This window comes from Sodiomyces alkalinus (genome assembly GCF_003711515.1).
Source record: "Sodiomyces alkalinus F11 unplaced genomic scaffold SODALscaffold_4, whole genome shotgun sequence".
NCBI classification, from domain to species: Eukaryota; Fungi; Ascomycota; class Sordariomycetes; order Glomerellales; family Plectosphaerellaceae; genus Sodiomyces; species Sodiomyces alkalinus.
The window spans coordinates 792575-814173 of record NW_021167082.1 but is presented as its reverse complement, the minus strand read 5'-3'; the positions used below and the strand labels follow the sequence as shown (position 1 = coordinate 814173).

At 41.1% G+C, this 21599-nt stretch overlaps 3 protein-coding genes across 3 annotated transcripts; 2 read left to right on the top strand and 1 right to left on the bottom strand.

Annotated features, from left to right (window-relative positions):
- Nucleotides 1-3207: 3207 nt before the first annotated feature.
- Nucleotides 3208-4014, bottom strand: SODALDRAFT_398552 (hypothetical protein; the record flags this gene model as incomplete). The annotated part of the gene is made up of 5 exons (XM_028615308.1): nucleotides 3208-3435; nucleotides 3564-3587; nucleotides 3633-3756; nucleotides 3897-3915; nucleotides 4002-4014. The coding sequence occupies 5 exons, from the start codon at nucleotides 4012-4014 to the stop codon at nucleotides 3235-3237; spliced, it is 381 nt and encodes a 126-aa protein (XP_028466893.1). The 3' UTR covers nucleotides 3208-3234.
- A 4602-nt stretch (nucleotides 4015-8616) lies between these two features.
- On the top strand, nucleotides 8617-15744 carry SODALDRAFT_358948 (hypothetical protein; the record flags this gene model as incomplete). Its single annotated transcript, XM_028614135.1, has 7 exons — nucleotides 8617-8695; nucleotides 8772-8863; nucleotides 12475-12509; nucleotides 12581-12786; nucleotides 15415-15487; nucleotides 15521-15665; nucleotides 15700-15744. The coding sequence occupies 7 exons, from the start codon at nucleotides 8617-8619 to the stop codon at nucleotides 15742-15744; spliced, it is 675 nt and encodes a 224-aa protein (XP_028466892.1).
- An 859-nt stretch (nucleotides 15745-16603) lies between these two features.
- SODALDRAFT_358947 (hypothetical protein) lies at nucleotides 16604-16973 on the top strand (the record flags this gene model as incomplete). The annotated part of the gene is made up of 2 exons (XM_028614134.1): nucleotides 16604-16624; nucleotides 16707-16973. The coding sequence occupies 2 exons, from the start codon at nucleotides 16604-16606 to the stop codon at nucleotides 16971-16973; spliced, it is 288 nt and encodes a 95-aa protein (XP_028466891.1).
- Between the last annotated feature and the right edge of the window lie 4626 nt (nucleotides 16974-21599).

Here is a 21599-nt window from a genome sequence, read left to right as displayed (position 1 = left end):
TTTACACCCCCTTAGTTCTTTCTTTTCCGAATCTCCTCCCTAACAGCCGTAGACACGAATATATCCACTTTATAAGGTAAGCTAGCACTTAGGGGTAGTCGTATAACTCCGAGTCTAGTGCCTAATAGGAGCGTTTCCTGATTTCTAGCGTTAGTACTATAGAGTTTATTAAATAAATCTTTCCGGAAGCAGTGATAAACACAGGCTAAAGCCGCCTATATTACTATAGTATAGCTTTAAAAATCAGTAGCTATAAAGTATCCTAGCTATAACTTAATAATAGCGTCTTTTTTATTAGCTCGTAGATTAGTTAAGTAGTTAGTAGGATATAAGGCGCTATATACTAAATAGGTAACGGGTTAGTATTTAAGGCTATAGTCGACGGCCGTCCTAGGCCGATATTACGATACCTTAAGTCGATCATGGAAGTAATCACTTATATCTGCTTAGCTAGCTATTAACTCTAGAGGATACTCTAGTAAGTGCGAGGCTCTATCCGTATATAAAATATTATTCGTGCCCGACTAATCTGCACCTAGCACGACTTAATTAAAAGCGGGAAGTGTTCACTAGCAGTCTCTCCTGCCGTCTATATTAAGACTAACGTCCTGAATCTCGCGACCGAAATCAGTATAATCTGAAAATTCTATATATTTATCACGGCGAAACTAAATACCCGGTATAGGCCGATCGAATACGGAAATCCTTAGCTAGTTATTCTCTGCACGGTATTAGGTAACGCCTATATCCTTATACGGAATATCGCCGGAGACGTGGCTTATATAAAAAATACCTGGGAAGTACGGGTTATAATACTATTACTCGTTATTCTCTAGGTTTCCTTTACTCCTAGGCTAATCTATCTTATACTTATAATACTATTATTCGTCGTTCTCTATTTAATCGGTACTCCGAATAATACTTTCCTCTCGGGCACCGGTAATAAAGTTATATAGAGGTAGAGCCTCCCCTATTCTACCCGAGCTACTATAATAGACTTTACTAGTTACGTATTATCTTATCTTTTATCGCTTACTTAATCTTAGAGGTAAGACTGCTTTAGCGATTAAAGGAGAAGGACCTAAGAGGATATTTATAGTTATTAGCTTAGATATAATAATATAAGATAAAGCTTCTACCCCTAGGCGCCTTAGCTATTACGCTTCTTAATATTCTTTACGTTCTTTACGTTATTTATACTACTAGCACCCAGCCCTTTAGGCGTATATTTTCGACGTTTTCTTAGCTAATTTAGATATTAGGTATAATTCTCTTTAAGGTAATAGATAATAAGCTTCCTCGAAGCGTACGTCTATCGGAAACTCTAGAAATCCTCTTCGTTATTAAGGAGGTTTACTTCTAACACTTTATAGATTATCGAGTAGCTAGTAACTCTATTAGCCAGAAACGCTATAGTATTATAGCGCTCGAGGTAACTTACCTCTATTAATCTTTAAAGTAGAATATAACGAAAAATAGGATAAAAAGTAATAAAAAAGCTTAAATCTCGGGCGGAGGGCTATAATAAGGGAATAAGTCTATAAACTCGTCGTTTACGTCGGGGTCTTTTAAGCAGTTATCCTTATAAAAGCGGATACTCCTACCCTCTATAATAATATTAGTTTCTAATTAAGACGGAGTGCGAACCACTTACTAAGAAGAAATAGCTTAAATATATAATACCGGAGTCCGCGCCGGAATTAACGCTATATCTCTCCGATAAGCTATCGTACCGCCGAATAGTCTTTAGCGAGGCCCTTAGGCCCTTTGTTATACTTTCCACGATTTACTCTATAGAACTCTTATTAGGTATTATTAACTAAATGTTAGGGATAGCCTAGATATATCGCTACGTAGTATACCGCTAGGAATATAAGAGAAAGGAAACGGTAAGTCCTCTAACGAATACTTTCCGGTACTAGATAGGTGCTAATATTCCGTCTAAAGGTAGTTAAAGTAAGTTATAATTATAGAGTTAGCTCTATAGTATATATTCTAGAGTAACTATTATTATCTAGTCGGATTATCGTTAAGTAGTTAGCCACGCGAAGAATATCGTCTACCGTAGAGAAGTAATATCTTTTACTCTTCTCGCACCACTTAGCCTTTATCTTAGGTAGGCCCTTAAAGAATAATTCCGTTAATTTCCTTTATCGGTTTACTAAGGGATAGTCCGGTAATAAGGTCTACTCGGATAGGAGCTAGATCTTAAAGCGAAGACTTAGAGGCTACGAAGACCGGCTCCGGTATACCTTTACCTCCTCCTTAAGCCGCTAAATACACTAAGGTAGTAGGAGCCTAGTAGCGGTCGTATAAAGGTACCCAGCGTAGGTATAATTATCGCTAATAAATCTATCAATTTATAGGGCTAGTATCGTAAGCTACTAGGAGATTCTCTAGAGATTCCGAATTCTTCCTAAAAGAGTCCTAATCCGCGCTAAACGCGGCTTATATATATATACGCCGAAGTAAGTCTCGAGGCTACGCGTCTTATAATATTTATAAACCTACTATATTACTATTATATTAATAGAGTAGGTTATTATAGGTATTTATTATAGGGCCTAGATATAATCAGTATAAGGGCTACCTCCGGACTAATAGGAGGCCCTATATTAAGGGATTACGGGTCCGGAACTAACTAATTAGACCGGCTATAGGATACTCCTATAAAATAGTGATATAATAATCCACCTACTAAACAGTAATAGTTCTATATATATATATAAATTAAACTATAAGTCGTTATATAATCGTTAATTCCACTACTATTATTAGCGCTATTTATAATAGTATTCGCTTTATTATACGTAATATTCTGTTAGAAGAATACTAAGGCAAGTGGATACTAAGTAGTAAAAAGCATAAAATCGCTATACACGAATTCTATTATCATTTCTTACGTAGGGCTACCACTCTATGTATTTGATCCTTTTTCTCGGGTTCGTAATGCCTTTACCACCCTAGCTAAACGTACTCGGAAACGCCCTACTTCTTCACGACCTCCTAAATCCTTATAGCTTTATACTGGCTGCTTGTCACGCTATCGTATGCTGATGCTATCTAGATTGAATCCACGGAAATCGACGTAAAGATAGAGAACGACTTAGGCTTCTAAATAGAGGGAACGATGCAGAAGCGAGATAAAGCTTAGCGCCACGGAGGGTCGTTAACTCGTTATAATCCCGTCTGAATAGTCGCTTCTGTGTTCGTGACGTGGTCCAGATCACCGTCCTAATCATCCAACGTTAGGAGGCCGCGGAGGAAGACGACGCCTTGGTTACGATAGTAAGAATAAACGCTCTTTGTCTGGTACTGGAGAAGAGCTTTGTAGAGCTCGACGACCCTCTCCTCCAGCTGGCGTAAGACGGCCTGGAACTCGTTACCGGCGGCTATGGTATTGTCGTCCAGGAGATGTTCGGTTAAGGCGTAATACTAGTCCATTCTGGAGATAACGTGGACGATACCACTAAGGTTGGATTTCGCCGCCTGTGCAGGACTCCGGAGAATCTGGGCGTTTATTAGCAGACCAGAACGAGGGCAATGGGAGGACGATTACTTACGTGCAGCCCGAGGCAAACCCCTGCCTATGGAAGTGCAGCTGGTGCGGCTTGCGGGATGCTCTGGAGTACGACGTCGACTATCTTCTTAGCGGACAGGATGAAGTCGGCAACGTTGCTAACGCCGATTATTACCCTGGATGCTCTGGAGATTTTCTCCTGCCCCTTCTGAACCAACCTCCTTATATGCCTTTGTCTGTTAGTGGGATCCTTTAGCTTAGTCGAAAGGTTAGTCATAGATATCGTGGAATAGCGCCATATCTAGGTCTTAGCTTCGTCTAGTTGTAGTGCCCCGGCGGCACGGTCGTTATAACGCCGTTTATAATTCTCGCGTACGATTTACTCTCCCTAGGATCTATGCTAGCAGTAGTAGTAGCAGTAATATCATTATTTAACGACGGTAAATTTCTGAAAGGAGCAAAGGACGCCTAGTACGCCTACCTACTATTGCCATCATGAAATTACAGTGTGCCTACAGTGTGACGCAGCGAATCCGCAACCCAAACGCAAAGTAATAAAACATAATAAAGACCCAAAAGAGCGCACTGTGCTGGTGCAATATAAAGCTCTGCTTCCTTGATGCCGATCGAGATAGGCCCAGGGTTTTATACATGGTGATTTCAGAGAGCTGTGAGGCGTCGTACACCCACCAGCTGTTTTGTTGCTTTGCTGTTGCTTGCTATTGCTTATTATTCGGCGCCCTCGCCAGACCATTTCGCTAGCTCGGCTAGAAAGCCGTCAGTACCTGGGCTGAGTATGAACGATTAAGAGATATTTAGGACACCCCAGGAGCCCTGCGTTGCGCCATATTGATCACCGGGTTGTTGCAGTAAAGAAAGGGTAAGTGAATTCGAGTTGGGCGTATGGATGATAGAGAGTATATTCGGATGCGGAGAGAAAGTCGAGAGAGTATATATCGTCTGCTAAGAGGGCCTAGGGTGTTGTTGGCTGGATTGGTCGAAAGAAGGCTGAATAAGCATACTAGTGTGGAATGGTTGAGGCTGACCGTAGCTTGCAGGCTGCGTGGGATACGTCGCTAAAGGATTAGACGAGTAGGAATGAGTAGAGGTTTAAGCGGAATAGTAAAGGTGCTTATGCCGTAGTGTAGGAAGTTATTATATTAGTGATGGTTAATTTATTAAGCTATATAGATCTAGGCGAGGTTAAGGAAAAGATACTAAGCCCGACTATAATATATATCTTTAATATTCTATTAGAATAGTAGTAAAAGGGGAGGTCTACTATTACCTATTTAACTTAGTAGTAGAAATAGCCGGGTTAAGCAGGATTAAGTGCTAATAAAGTAGTATAAGACTTATTATATATTAGTAGGCAGCCTTAGGCTATTTAATAGGTTAGTAGCTATATATCTATATATCCCCTAAATAGTATTATATCTTATAAGACAGCGACCTATTATAATAATTCCTAGGTATTAAGATAATACGGGATTAGACTATATAGAAGATCTAGCTATTATAATAGGACTATATTGCGAACCTTAAACGGTTCCTATCCCTAGGAGTTAGTAATAATAAGCCGGCTTTACCGATATAGCTAAGTACCTATAATCGCCTAGGTATCTAGCGGACCGGCCTTAGCGTTAAGTAATATTTAAATAATCTTAGAATATACCTATAAGTTATTTATTATACGGAGTAAATAAGGAGTTAAATTACTACTCTCTTAGTATAATTTAATAAATAGCTTACTTAAATCCTATATTAGCCTTTATCTCTAGATTAGCCTCCGGTAGTATTAAATTAAAGCTAGTTATTTTAATTTTATCTTCCTTAAGTTACTTAGTTAAGTCGTCCGGAGGGTTAACCTATTTGGTTCTACTATTAGTCTAATTCTGGTCGACTAGGTTAAAAAGGACCTTACTAAAGAGTTTAAAGGAGCTAGCTTCTTATCCGTATTTCCGTTTATATTTAAAATAGCCTACTCTCATATTAGATAAGCGTTTTCCAATTCATCTAGTATTTACCGGAAGACTAAAAGGGTTATTACTACCTTTACCGCTACTTACGGTATCCGGAGCTAGATTCTCCGGGGGACCAAAGAAAGAACCCTGGTCGGGGTAATTATAGGCTCTAGTACGACCGGCAGGATCTAAAGCCGGATTAGCTATCTCCGAAGGAACGTTATCTAAGCCTCCTATTAGATTAGCCTAGTCGGCTCTCTTATTAGCCTAGTCTTAGTTAGCTAGCTTAAACAGGACTTACCGGGGAACTAATTTTAGAATTAGCCGTAAGAGGTTAAGGGTTACCTGCTATACCTAAACCTAAATCAGGGATCTTAGTGCTTAAGGGTTATTTAGGCTATCCGCTAGCCCGGTTATAGTAGTTCGGTATTAAGCTAGGTATTTTAAATTATAATATCTATAGTTATTATAATAGCGGTACCTATAGCGTCGGCTTAGAATATACCTTTAATACTCCCTAAATAATTAGATCCTATACTTTTAAGTGTGTTAATAGTGGCTATAGACCCCGAACTAGTTTATTCTAGTAGTAGTAATACCGGTAATAGGTGAATTCTTAATAGAAAATAGGGTATTCTTATACCCACTAACTATTAGGTTTAGGTACGCACTACTTAGATAAGTAACGAGGTTATCTAAACGCTCTAGAATAAAGTTCTATTCTATGGATACTCTGCTTTAGTCCCTAATATTCCTCTACTATTAATAGTTTAAAATATACCTTCCCCGGTATTCTCCTTACTAATTATACAGAATACGCGGGTACTTTCACGTTACTAATATACCTAGGGCGAAGCTATTAACTACTAGACGCTATAGGTTAGGTAGCTACTTAGCCGGCACCGAAACTACCTAGCTAGGCGTATATATAGGCATAGATCGTAACCTAATATATATATACGTGCCTTTATTATTAGGCGATCTCCGTAAACTAATATATATAATAAATATCTTAATATAATAGTTTACTTTTACCTCTATAATAGGATTATTAATATAAAAAGCCACGGAGTAGTTTAAAGGGGTAAACCGGAGGAATCTAATCGCCTTCTTAAATAAGAACTCTATTATTCGTATACGTAGAGAGTCCCTAATATAGTATACTTATCTAGTTATAGGTATAGGCGATCCACTTACTACTAGGTATACTAAGACGCTATAACCGTCTAAATATCTATAAAATGATATTTATAGTTATTAGAATAACTAGGGTTAAATATAACCGATAAGTTATCTTTACCCCTATACCCTATATAAGTAATATATATAAATAACACTTAGGGACCCACTACTAGCTATTAAGAATCTATAAACCTATATATAGAATACGCCTCGCCCTATAATTATACTTAATTAGGCTAGAGAGCCCTAAACTTCCCGAGGAGGGCTAGGATTTTCTTAACCGTGATTTTATTTAGGTATATTTCCTATAATTCCCCGTTTCTCCCGTCCGTGATTTTCCCGCTTCTCCTATCCGTGATTTCTCCGCTTCTCGTGTCTACGATATCCTATATCCCTTATTCACTAAGTTTTACGCGGGTTTTTATCATACCTGTAATTCCGCTCTTCGGTTTCTAGTATTTCCTACGCTAGCTCCTTAATACTTACGAATTCCCCGCCATGGACTAACTTGACCATTTCACAATAAGGCCTTAACTCAAATATGGAGCTCCGAGATTTCCGATAAGGATATTAACCGTTTTGTTACCGCGGTTGAGAACCTTCGATATCACCATAGCCTCTCCCCGCGATAAGCGAAGGGCTCTTGCAGGCGCAGGGATTTGATGTCGCTATTGACCCTACGTTAGACGTTGCTTGTTATCGCAGGTAGTGTTCCCGATCTGTGATGGTTGTCCCAGGTCCCTGCACCAGTCTCACTAGGAGGCGGTTAGAAGCCAGGGTGAACGTCTCGTGTCCACCTGGTTCTCGGTCCAGGGCAGCAGTGTATATACTTCTAAGATTCCCAGGTCGGTGAACCTGCACTTCCTGCAGGTTGCCATGGTCGCCTTATCTGCCTCGAATTCCCACGCACTCTGCCACTGATGCAGGACAGTATTAGTGGCGCCCGAGTGGCCTAGGCGGCTGCTGTATTCGCCGGTTCTTTACTTATCTAATTCGTGTACGCCTCGGTGAAGATCCTTAAAGCGATATCCTGGAGGATACTACCTGTTCCGGTTCAGCTCATCTGCTCCCTTTCTTAGCTTGTCATTGGTATCATCCTTACGTCCCTCTTTGGCCTGGCGAGGACGGGTTGTCTTGCGTATACGATAGAATTCTTTCTTGCCTAGGAACGCTTCTCCCTTATATCCGCCAAGGCTTTTCAGGTATTTTAGGAACCTGGTTATCCTTGGATATGACTAACGTGCTTTAGATCACCTTATTAGTATATCCACTTTATAGTAAACTTACCGACGACTAATAGGGGTACTCGTTTACTTTACTATCGGAATTATAATTTATAGTTATTATATATTCGTAGGAATTTAGACACTAATACACTACGGGTTTCTATTTATTTATTAGATTACGCTAGTCACTCTCTATTTCGTTTAGGTTATCTTTATTATTATTAAGCTATACCGCGGCCGAAAGAGGATTCCTTTATCGATTACCTCCGGCTTTCGACTTATTCTCTGGGTAGCGTTTAACCTCCCCGTACTCGTATTACCGATCGTGGGCGCTATACGCGGATAGTAAAGCCTAGTTCTTATTTAGTTTTTGCTTTGTGTTGCTGTTAGCCTCGAGCCTGTATCGTGGAAGTGGTTGAGGGGGCGGCTATGTGAGAAGCATTCTCTCGACAGCGAACTTAAGGTGTGACTGGGCGAGTAGCTATTTCTTTGGGATCTCCAGGTTCGTAGGAGAATATTGTATATTCGTTTCCTAACATATAATTCCCTTCTGTCACGGCGCCTTACAGGTCTTATAGGACAGCTAGCACGTTTTCATCGACAGCTAGAGAAGCAGTCCAGTACGCTCTTCCTCTTTATTATTACAGGCTTAAACTCTTTAACGTGCATATTTCCGCAAGAAGTCATAAGAGCCTCGAATAGTCAATCAGTATCCACTTCCGAGATGAGCGTCCCAACTGCAGCAATCATAGACCAGCTACCATTCGAGATTCTCACAGAGATTGTTGTTACACTAGTATTTGGTTGGTCTTCTCCGCCCTTCGCAGATCCAAGCACAGACCTCGTATTCTGTACTTAGCAATGCCAAGGGTCGCCCAGAAGGCTTCCGCAAGCTGGCAATTCGAACTCCATGCTTCTGCACTGCTATGGTTATCTTCCCTTTCAAAGTCGAGCAAGGCCGAATTTACGAGGTTCAACTTAGAAATCATGGAGTTTTTATCTTTAAGGCACGATAGTCCGGAGATATATACTATCGCAGTTACTTAGTAGGATACCCTCTTTCTAAGTGGTTAACGAGACTAGCTATTTTATAGGATATTATCCTTGAATATAAAGACGGCGCCTGGGTTGGTATTTTAAGCCCCCAGGCTATTCAGTTAGAGCTTGATGGGTAATATAAGAGCCTGAAGAAAGGAAGTTTTGAGATGATTGAGATAGGTTTCGCTAAATGTAGGTAATAGTTTAAGGCAAGGAGTGGCTAGTGTGGTGTTTAAGGGCGTATCGGGTGGAGGTCGATTTCTTTATTAGTGTAACTCAATCTTATTAAACCAAAGTTACGAAATAATAAAGCAAACCTCGTCTCTTTCTATTTCAACGTGTTTCCGAATCATAAGGCATCAGCCGCCTCGTATTTCTAAGCTACCTTATCCACCTGATTTCTAAGATAGAACAGATTATTATCTGTAATATACTATTAAAAAGAAGGTATAGCAGCGACGAGATATAATAAATAGAAGTAGCGAGATAGATAACGGCTTTACTTATACCACGCCTACTTTAGCCGAGCCAGAGACGTCTAGCTAGATAAAGGTTAGAAATCGCTAGGCTGGATAAAAAGTTAGGATATACGCTAAATTACCTTATTAATAACCTCGCGAATAGCCCTAGAAGGTCGATTAGAGGATTAATTCTCCTACCGATATAGGTGATTAGTATATCTACCGTAGCGATAATAGTAAGTTAATTATCGAGATCTCGTAACCCTTCGACCGTAATTCTTAGTGCGTAAGAATTCGTAATAATAAATAAGATAAGGAGTAAGAGCCGGGACTAGGTGATAGTAGGCTATAAACCGTATATAATAGGCGTGTGTTAGAATCTTATAATACGATATCTGAAGAAAACGCTTCGACTAGGCGGATACCCTCCGCACGGCTAGTATATTATCGCACCCACGGGCGGTAAAGGGTTATTAGGCAGGTAATTATACGCTTATATCTTCGGCTAAGGGGTCTAAGATCTCGAGTAAAGATAAAGGCTTTAAACCGCTTAACATCGATTTAGGCCCTGTAGTTACTTCTTCTTTTATAGCTATTTATAACTGCTCCTCCCTTCTCTAGGCCTTAATATACTTTGTTAAATCACGACCCTTAACCAGGTATATTGTTCGCCACGCTACCTCCGTATAAAGGTACACGCTATATCTTTTTATAATATTAAAGAGCTCCTGGCTTTTTCCCTAAGCACTTATTTCACTATCGGGATCTGGATAATATCGGTTATAAGTGTAAATATAATAAAGATAGAATCCGGGTTTATTAAAGAAACTACTACGAATAACGCTACTACTCCAGCTTACTATGCTAGTTTAATAAAACCGACCTACTACCGCCGATTTATAAGTATCGACTCTAGTTAGATAAGAGGTTATACTACCTCCGGGTCTAGAAGATATCGCACCGTCTTCTAGTTAGTAGGAACTTTTACCGCCCCTAACTTAATTCAGGGTTCCTATACTAGATACATTAATAACGTTTTTCGCTCCTTCTCTATAAACAAAGTCAGTTAAGCTCACGATATCTATAGTGCTATATAATAAACCTTTTATTATCAGCGACCTATTTAATATTGGTAATCTCTTAATTTAACGCCTTAAAACTTAACTAGTATATACTAAATACTAATACAGTGCTTACGACACCTACTAGAGTAGCTAATCCGCTAGTTTATATCTTGATAGTGTCTAGACTATCCTAGAATATAGTGTTATTATATAATACGCATTATATATTACGAGTTTAGGTAGGTAAATAGACTCTAGGATAGACTCCACTTAGATAGATATACTACTAAGATAATATATTTATTTAGAGGTAATAAAAAGTATAGTGCGTCCTAAACTCCTATTAGCTTAAATACTCCTACCTTACTACTATAAGGCTTATACCCCGCCTTTTAGCTTTATCCCTGCTTATACACGTATATATACCTGATTCTCTTACCTTTAGAGCTCTACTAATATTTACGCTATTTCTCTAATCACGCTATAGGCCACCATAAGCCTAGTTAAACTTAGCCTTAGGAAAAGCTTATTCGATGATATATAAAGCGCTAAACTAAACCATAATATAGGGGAAAAGTACGAAAGTATAATAAGGGGAAAGCATAACGGGGGGAAAGGATAATAAAGGTAGGGGTGCTTAGCTAACGGAGTCGGTATATTAGGAGTCTCCACTTTCCGCTATATTCTAGGGTATCCTAAGCTTACTCAGCAAAGTGGCGATTAGATTAGTCCACCCTTAATTAAGGGATATATTATATATTATTCCAGCACTACGTTCAAGGTAAGGAGGGAAGGTCCAGAATACAAGTTTAACAAAGAGGGCAACCTAATAACCTGCAAAGAGTAGGCCAACCAAAAGAATAGAGACTAGGGTGCTATGCGGGTGCTCCTTAACGACAAGGGTAGCTAGCGCCTTAGTGCAGATATACTATTATATCCCATCCGGCGCTATACATAATTCCATGCTCTATGCTGCCGATTATAGGCACCTGGATCAGAATCGGGATGCCTAGTACTGGCCCTGATCCTAAGATAACCCCTATATTGCAGATCGCACTTTGCCACTAGCTAGCAAAAGAGCCTGATATGAATCGGCGTAAGATAGTCGATTTTATTAGTAATATTTTTGAGAGGAAGTATCTATTACTAGTATCACTCGGGCCTTAGGTAAGCGTGATATGACTGAAGGTAATAGGTCGTGTGGCCGAAAATCAGAAGGCCGAGCTACGGCACTTCTATCAGAATAGTCTTAAGAGACTAGGGTGCTGGTCGTAATATGTAAGGTTTATCAACGAGTCTGGTATCGATAAACCCTGTATGTTTCGACGAAAGGGGTGGGCTCTAAAGGTGATACACCGGTATAGAAGGCGAGATTTCACCGCGATAATAGACTATAAATCCTTACGGCATATACATAAAAGGGCGTAAAGCAATTATACTGCTTTAACGGAATAGTAGATAAGGCTATATTTAAAGACTTTATTAGCTAATTACTACGTCACTACAGCAAATAGCCAGAACCCGAGACGGTTTTTATTATAGATAATATTACTTTTCACTACTCCGATAGAGTCCGGTAAATATATCGAGATACTAGTATAAAGTCGGACTTCCTAGCCCTATACACTCTAAGGACTAATTCTATCGCAGAGTTCGTTAGGGAAATTAAGACTTATGCTAAATCATAGCGTAAAAGCCATAGGAGTCTGATTCAGAGGGACTTTAAGAGTTATGTTAAGTCGTGTATTAAGGCCGTGGGCAGCCGATAGCGTAGTGCGGAGGGTTATTCCGAAACGCGGGGATTTACGTTAAGCAACCTCCGGAAAGGTGGCGATATATTGATAAAGAACGAATTATGCTTTAAGCTAACCTCTGTATATATTTAGGACCGAAAATAGCGTTACTCCGTAACCCGGGTACGGATAGGGGTATATACCCGGCTTCTTTAGCACCTAAGACGACGATAGGTCGTCACACCATTTCCTACGCTTTGATACGGCCGATTCTGCAATCCGCGAGTGGGCGGATTCGTCCGAGGGCACCAGATTCTACGAGTGGACCGTTTCTGCATTCAAGAAAAGGCGGGATTGAATGAAATTTGTTTTAAGGCGCTGGCTTTGCTTAGCTTCGAGAAGCTTCTCTATCATAGCCTCGACGAGATTTCTAGCAACTACCGATATGATTTTCAACAGTATTTAGGCGGTGGAACGACCGAAAACAGGCGAACCGTATGCGAACAAATAGTCATTTCGATCGGTCGCGTCGTTCGCCAAGGGTGCCATCCCAAGATCCGTGATTTCCTTGATACTGTTACCAAGGAGGGTTCGTTTTGTGAGTTAGATCCTCCTAAGCCTACCTTTATTTCATTCCAAATGTTTCTGGATAATTACTGGACGCGCAGGTTGTGTTGGGAGCTGGATCATGTAGATGCCTGGAAGAGTACATGTGACGAATGGGGGCACAATGATGTATATTAGAGCGGTGGGGATGAAGGGATGATGGGCGGGTTTTGGTTTGATGATAAAGTGTGACGCTCTGGTTTTTCTTCGCCTATTTGTTTTGTCTGTCTATGCGCCAGTATATATGTATTGCCTTCAGAATACTATTGTGATGCCTTTCTGGCACGACTGTCATCACTTGAGGATGCTGACTGACTTAAAAGATTCTGTGAACTCCCTAATTACCCAAGACGACAGAACCTTTAAACGCTCCAGTGCGCCGGCTTGGTACAATGCCATAATATATTCTGGTTTAGAGCTGAATAGAGTGTTAGAATTCGATATCATGATTATGTCGACTCTAGATAGCTCGAATCAATAAACGCTCTATTCTTGTATTATAGGTTAAAGTCGAAACTCTCTACTAAGGATAGGGCCGTCCATTATTAAAGGTAAGTAAAATAAAGGCTATAAAGCGGGAGGTACGCCACTATAGAACGCACGATAACCCTAAGATAGATAGAGTTACAGGGTATGCCCAGGGGAGAAGTGGTAAGTAGAATTATTAATATCCTAAGCACGCTTCATGTATTACCTTTAGGTATATACCGGATTTCCGTTAAATCCAAGTAGCTCCCCGATAGGGGAAGGCGCTAAGGCAGCCTACTAGTAACGATATCCTATAGCTAACCGTAGTATACCTAATCCTAGTAATAACGCAGCGCCTAAAGCCTAGGATATTATTAGTTATATTATAATTTAAGGTAAGGGAACGCTAACGAACGCTAGGATATATAAAGAAGCCGGCCACCGGGTTAGTCCGCTTAGAAGCCGTATTCACCATAATAATCACCCAACTATAGTCACGGCCTTAGGTTATCTAAGGCTCCACTGCGCTTACTAGTTAACCCGCGCCAGCATAGCCTTATATCGGGCGGTATAGGGCCCTGGAAACTCTCTTTCCTAGTCCTCGACTTACGGCGTAGCTTAGCACCGAATTAATAAGCGTATAAGGATACACGGTACGCCTACCAGGCTCCCCCTTTATAGAGTAAGGCTCGATATTTAGCTTTCCCTAAGGACTCTCTCCTCTCTTCTTATTTAGTGGATATTTAATATGCTGCCTTATATATATGGCTAGATAATTCCCGAGCTCTCCTTCGGATCTTTAACCTCTCTTTAACTCTTCTTCTAACTTCTTAAAATCTAAGTGGTAATAGTACGTGGAAAAATCGTTAATATACTAGGTATTAATCCGTCGGGTCTAAGCTAATATATATACCGCTAGGCGATAAGCGGTAATAACTTAACCAGGTCTTCTTAACCCGATATAGAATATACGGCGGATAATACTATCTACGCGCTAGTAGACTAAGACCCTAAAAATTCGGTAGATCCTCTATAAGACGCAGAACTAGAAGAAGGAGAAAAAGGAGGAGGAGAAGAAGATAAAATAGTAGATATAATCACGGCCGCCGTGGCTAATAGCGGTAGTATTCTTTAGGTAGATAAAAATAACCCGGATACTAAGTACTAAGTAGGATATTAGATTAGGCGGGGTGCGCTTAGTATAATCTATAAGGCTACTAGATTATCGGATAGTAAAAAAGTAGCCGTAAAGTTTATAAGTAACCCTTTATCTACTATAACGCTACTTTTATAGAATATCTGCTAATAAAGGCCTAGGAGCGGTATAATTCTCGCCTCATATTTCTACGTCTAGAGGCTTAAGCTTATAAGGCCCTTAATATAGGTAAGAGTCCTTTAGTCGAAGCTATATTAATAATTAGACTTATTAATACCTATAATAGATAGATTACCCGAATTTATTTACTTTAGCGGCTATATCTGCTTTAGAATTCTTATTATAAAATTACTCGGACTATTACTAAAGACTTTATTTAGCCTTTACTGATAAAGATTCTCCCTAGAGACGGTTATATAGGTGGGGATATAGATAGTAGGTAGATACTTAGGATATTATAAGACGGTAGCTAATAGGTCTAGGTATCGAAACTCGAAGAGATATATAAAAGGTACTAGATTTATCGAGATATAAAACCAGGTAATATTCTACTCCGGTAGCCTAATAAGATAACTATTATCGATTTTACTATAGCGAAAAAATATAAGGAGGTTAACTCTAGAAAATACGATCTAAAGGTTAGGATACTGGATTATATAAGCACTAACGTATACTTAGGATATAAGTTATCATGACGAGATAACCTGGAAAGCCTTTAGTATATACTCCTCCACTTTATTAGAGGGAACCTACCTTAGGAGAATATCGGAGCGAAAACCAAAGAGGAGATATATAACAAAATATACAGACATAAACAGGCAGCGAATATCGACGATCTATATAAGCGCCAACCTAGATTCTGTTAGGGCCTCCGGTATATCCGCGGCTTACGCTTCGTAGAAGATCCTAATTATAACACCCTCCGAGAGCAGCTCTCACAGTGCTTAGAGGGTAATAGAGAGCGTTAGGACGGCAGGTACGACTGGAACCAGCCAGCGCTGGCTGCAACCCCGCTGGTGCCTTTCCGGACCATTGACACAGCTGTTGCGACTGAGCAGTTGACCTCCGCGTATGTACCTTCATTGACAAGAAGCTCTACAAGAACAGAGATTCTAGAAAACATCCTCAAGGCGTCCAAGGCCTGGCTTAACCGCCCCTTTTTTACGGCGGAAGACACACCGGCCGAGAGTGGTCCTGTCTTCTATAACTCAGAAGTCCAGACCACTCTTATTGACGTCTGGAAGCTTGTAAATGTCGTTGGCTGGAGCTAACGCGCCGCAGGCACTCCCTCCCGTCAAGACGTTGATCCGCTTACGAAAGATCTGAAACACATGCAATGGCTCTCCCGTCAAGTCTCATGGGAAGTCCTTCTCAAAGGGAGCAGTAAGAAGAGGAATGAGTTGATGGAATGCTTCAGAAAGTTCATAGAGTGGGTTGAAAGCGAGCTGAAGAGCCATAATATACCCGGAGATCAGCCGGTGACAGGATAACCTCAGTCTCTTAAACGTACTTTGACAGCACTTTCTCCTGGGGACCACACGCTAGTCAAGCGCCGATTGGGCGAAAACCCGAGAGATAAGGGAAGCGACGACTAGCTTGTTGATTACTTCTGGGACTATCCTCGGAACCTTTTTCTTCTTCTAGAGGCAATACTCAAGAGCATACTAGAGGAAGCTATACTGATAGGGAACACGAATACTTGTCCTTGAGTCCGAATCGTGACGAGATGGTCTGGGGAATATACTCGCAACACCGACTTCGATGTTTTAGATTCCATTAACATAGATACAATCAGCTCCTAAGCCAACCTTCTTGACGTTTATTGCCCTGAATTCGTCAAGTAACCGAATGTGTTAGATTTGTTGAAGTAGGAGGATGATGCGAAACCGATACCCATAAAGAGTTATGCCCGAATATACTCTTGTCAGGCAACGAGGAGTATTTTGTGCTTCTCCAAACCTGACTCTAATGATATGAGGCAAATTCGCAAACCTCAGAACTTTTAAATCTTTGCTTGCAACAGGCAATATGCTTCACGATTCCTTTATTCGTAACCCGGAAGGTGACCTCTAGCCAGCACTTATTCCCGAAGTCTATCGCGTACATTTCGGTCTAACTGTCGAATAACTTTTATCTCCAGTGTATTTTCGCAATATCGTGGAAATCTATATGCCTCAGTTGATTAATGGCTTCAACTATTCCGATGGTACGCATTCTATCTAATGAGCAAACTCGACGAAACTGATCTAACGTATTCATAGCCGCTTAACGTAAAACCACTCCTCGAGTCCACTGACTTCTCCGGCGCTAAGACAAGTCCATATTTTGTGGAAGGGAGGGGACAGAACGTGTACTGGCAGAACTGCTGGGCTAAGGTGTATGGCAAGGGCCATTCCGAGTCGAGAGAACAGTACCCTCGAGGCGGGCAGCTCGGTTATGTCTGCCGTGTGAGTTTAGGACTGGAGCGAGGGCCAAACCCTCCACTCTCCCTCCCGGACGGCGTATCGCTGCGCTATATCGCCGTGCTCCTTGTCATCGCGCTAACCAGGTTCTAGAGTCGACGGGCCTAGGCAAACGCGCTGCGAGGCAAGCTTACGCTTTAAGGACCCTAACTTTCTGCCCGTCCGTTACTTATTCGAAGCCTATCCCTGTTCCGGCCATAGTATCGCTAGGTTTATAGTGCCGCCGGGAGTGCCTAACAGCAATACGTATATTATATAGTAGGATCCGGATTATTCGTGCTAATATACGCTAGGAACGCACGCTAACCTTTATATAGGTATTACGAAGGTATAACGCTAATATATTCTTACGCTATAATTACTAACGGCTAGGTTGATTCCTTTATACCCTATAAGATAGAAGACGATAGTAGCTATATCTCGGAGTCGGTTTGGAATAACACCTCCTAGTCATAGTAACTCGCTTATCCTCTATCTTCCTCTCCACTATACTAACCGTGGTTACGGACGCCTTAACGAGCTTCGGGGAGCCTAGCCCGCCACCTTCCCTACCGGGCGGTCTAACCCCTTCGACACCCCCTGTCTCCGCCGGTATCCATAACACCCTCTAGTATAGGGTTATACGAGTTACTACCTCTAATAGGCTCCGGGGCTCCCCTACCCGAGACGTTAAGAGAACCGACCGGGTCAGGCGATCCACTCTCTAGCTCCCTCTTTTATATTAGCACGGCGCCTAAGGTATCGGCCTCCCTAGTATCGAGCGCGCTCGTCTTTACCCTTATAGTCTTCCAGATAATAACGGCTAGCTATACTAAAGATTAAGGCGGCTATCGGAGGTGAAAATAGGTTATTAGTCCGGAGTTATAAATCTAGGGTAGGTAGCAGAGCGTATAACCGGTAGTATAGAGTAGCTAGATATTATCTCCCGTACTAGTTTAAATTCTATCTCCTACTTCTATTAGCCTCTTTATTACTGCCTATTTAAACCTCCCTCGCCGCGTACTCTTAACGATATCTGTTTTAAGTAGGCTATTTTAGATATCTATATATATTTTATGCTTTTCCCTCCCTCTGCCTAGAATATCGATCTACTAGGTCCTAGCAGGCCTAGAGCTCGCACCTATATTGCACCCCTATATACCCTCCCTTCGCCCTCCCTATAATATATTTTATCCCTGTTAGGTTTAGCCTCCCCGACTACGGCTTACCCGGGAGGATAAGGTTAAGCCCGGCGATAGCTATACTGCCCTGGCCATCTTAAGCGATTCGGATCGCGACGTATAGCTCGCTATCCTAGAAGAGCTTCGGCGCCTTAATACGTGGGCTGCGCGGCTAGAATCGAGCTTTAGTCCCGAGATCGACGTAAACGCGGATATAGCCAGAAGCATGGTTAGTATGCCCTTCGCCCCGCGGCAACCCCCTAGAAGCCAAAGACTCACTTTCCCTAGTGCCTAGCCGCGCCCTGCTACCTGGGCGGGCATCACTCTAGCTCGGCTATCCCCCGTTTTAGTCTAGTAATGCCGAAGTCACTAGACATAAGCCTCTTAAGCCACGAGGGCCTTAGCTAGCTAGTCGATTAAGGACTTTATAGGATACAGAGAATAGGGAATTTTCAGGGCACGAGTTCTTATTCTATTAGGCTTCCTGAATATAATCTATTAGAACCTCTATCGCTTACTACTTTCCCTCGCGTATTCGGTAATACTACGAGTAAGCTAGTAATAATATATATAAGATATAAAGCTATAATATATAGTATAATGAATTTATAATTTCTAATACTAAGTATAACGCTCTAATAAAGTCTGTTAGGGACGGTTAGTAGTTAGCGTAGTAGAGTAATTCTTCGTTACCCTATCGTAGGAGCTAGGTATACCCCGATACTAGCTATACGGGAAAGGACGGTACACGGGTAAGGCTTATAGCCTTAAGCTAATCCACACGTCTAACCTTAAGCTTAACAAGTGTCCGTGTTCCTCTATACAAGGCAATTATCGAAAATATACACCGGCTTAGAAGGCTAGACAATAATATAGTATCCCGTTAATACGCGTTACTAATAACTATATCGCCCTTCTATAATTATACTAGTAGTTCTATTCTTAGCGTTATACTATTACTAGTAGCTATACTATTATAATAGATATAACTAGTAGCTCTAGCCTCGTATTTCTATATTACTAATAGCTAGCCTTCGTGTATAGTATATTACTAGTAATTCTACTCTTAGGCTACTAGTATTATCGTATCGTGGTATCTAATTACTAGTAACCGCTCTTCGAATATTCCCGATTCTAATAGCTAGATAAATATTTATTTAAGTTACTCGTAAGCCCGTATAAATAAGAGTTAGATATAGAGAATTTATATTACCTAGCTACGAAAGGCTACCCTCACGACTTAACAGGTATGCTAACTATCTAATCCATTTAATCGTCGTCTAGAATCTCCTACCGTAGCCGCTCTCTAAGCGAGGTCGCCGCGCGGGAGACCGTGATAGCGGAGGCGACCTATATCCCTGCTAGCTCGAACGACACCGTCAGCGACGGTCACGACCACGGCGGTCTCCGGATTAGTACGTGCCGCTGAGCACGAGGGAATCCTTATTAAGCCTAGGGTATAATTAGCAGAATAGCGTAACAGGATATAGGTCTCTTATAATCTTATAACTAAATACGCTAAGGCTAATACTAGCGTTAGCTTACTTAGGGCTATAATGGTCTTTAATAATTCGTGGATTCTTAGTAACTAGGTCTTAATTTTTTTAACTATATACGAGGATTCCCTATATCTCCTAAAATGTATTTTCTATATATAGCTCTTTTATATACTAGAGCTGCTACGTTTAAAATTAATATAAATCCCGTAATATAAATAAAAACCGAATCTTCGACTATAAATAATACGCAGAATCTAAACCGACCGCGTAGCCGCCGCGAAGAATCTAAGTCCTAACTTCCGAGTTCTACTTAAAATCTATTAAAAGCGTCCACCCACTTTCCTAAGTAGGATAGGCGGAGAAGGCGATAGCTATAAGAGACGTCTCACTTAATAGTACGTGAATATAGAGGCACGTAGACTAAGGCCTACTCCCCTACTTAGCGTCCTTTACTATTATTATAACCCTTAGCGTTCTATAATACCGGGTCGCGCTTAGCACGTGCCTATAATTAAACACCTTTTCCCGGAACCCTATATATTCGTCTTAGATAATTAATATATTTCTGCGAGCCTATATTAGCTAAACCTTTATGAAGCACCCGATACGACGTAAATTATAAGAGAACGGGAAGGCTTATAGTCGAGAAGCAGGAAATTAAATTCCGGTGGCTTAGCTATCCCTAAAAACCCGGCCGTATAACGACGGCCGTTAATAATATCTTAACCCGGTATATATTAGTGCCGTAGTATATAAACCTGGGCCCGGGATATCACGCCACGAACCACATCCTATCAATAGGCAGGAGCGAGTCAGATAATCTCCGAGAAACCTTAGTATATATTTTATTTAGCGAATATTAGGAATAGGAATAGAGGAAAGCGATCACGAATACACCGATTACTTATATAATAAAGGGATCTATCGTAGGAGAGTTTCTGGGTACGGGGATATCCCTAGTAGTAGCGAGGCGATACGCTATCCGAATAGAGAGCTTAGTACTCCGTTATATAGCTTAAATCTAGAATTAATATATTCTTTAGACCCTTTAACTTACTAGTAATAGCCCTTCTATATAGTTTAGCGCTATCCCCCGGCTAGCTACCCGAAAGTCTATAAACGCCGCTTACCTACGAAAAATAGAGCAGGAATAGTAAGCATGTGCGTTATACCAAAACAGGCCTAAGGGCCTTCACGTATAGGCTAGACGCTATAGCGTCCTACCTATCACTAAACGCGTCGCACGTAAGTAACGTAGGGGGCTCGACGTCTATTCGCGGAGGGCTTATCTTTCTTAAGATAAACTTAGAACCACGCCCGGGACCTTATCCTATATAATAGAAACCTAATCCCCTGACCAGGAACGAAATTTTGTCTTTTACAAACCGTATCCGATAAGCTCCTTATCCTCGTAGTTTATATACCTATTAGAAACCTACACCACTTAGACGTAACCGATCGCCACCTATTCTTAAATGGCTGTTAACCTTAAGGTCTTTAAGAAGGCCCCTCGCAAAGTTAATACTCGCTCGAAGGGCCTTATAAAGAAGGCCATAGCCCTTAGCGGCCATAGAGCGGCTGTTATAATAGAATTCAGGTATAGGGGTCGCGTAGTTAAATTCAGCACCGACTCTCGTCATAACGCTACCTATGGACCAAAACACTTTATTTCCGTGGCTGAATAAGAGTCTCGCACTAAGCCGACCCCAGAGTCTCGCTCTACCTCCCCCGAGCCGACGAACTTACGATAGGCTCCACTTTCCTCTTTCATAGCCACCCGAGTCTCGCACGACTTCCCCAGTGCCGACGACTACGATAAATTTTAATCTTAATAGCAGATATCCGTCTCGACGGCCTACGCCCAGACCGGAAACTCTTATTATCAACGGACCTATCTAAGACACTTAATTTAGGGATAGAGAGTTAGTTATTTTAGGTGTGGGGAGGTGGTGTGGGCGTGCACTGTAGTTTATCATAATATATAGCAGTTAGTGCTAGCGGGTTTTAATCGGAATCATCAATCTTTTTTTTTTTTTTTCGGGAACTTCCGAGTATATGAT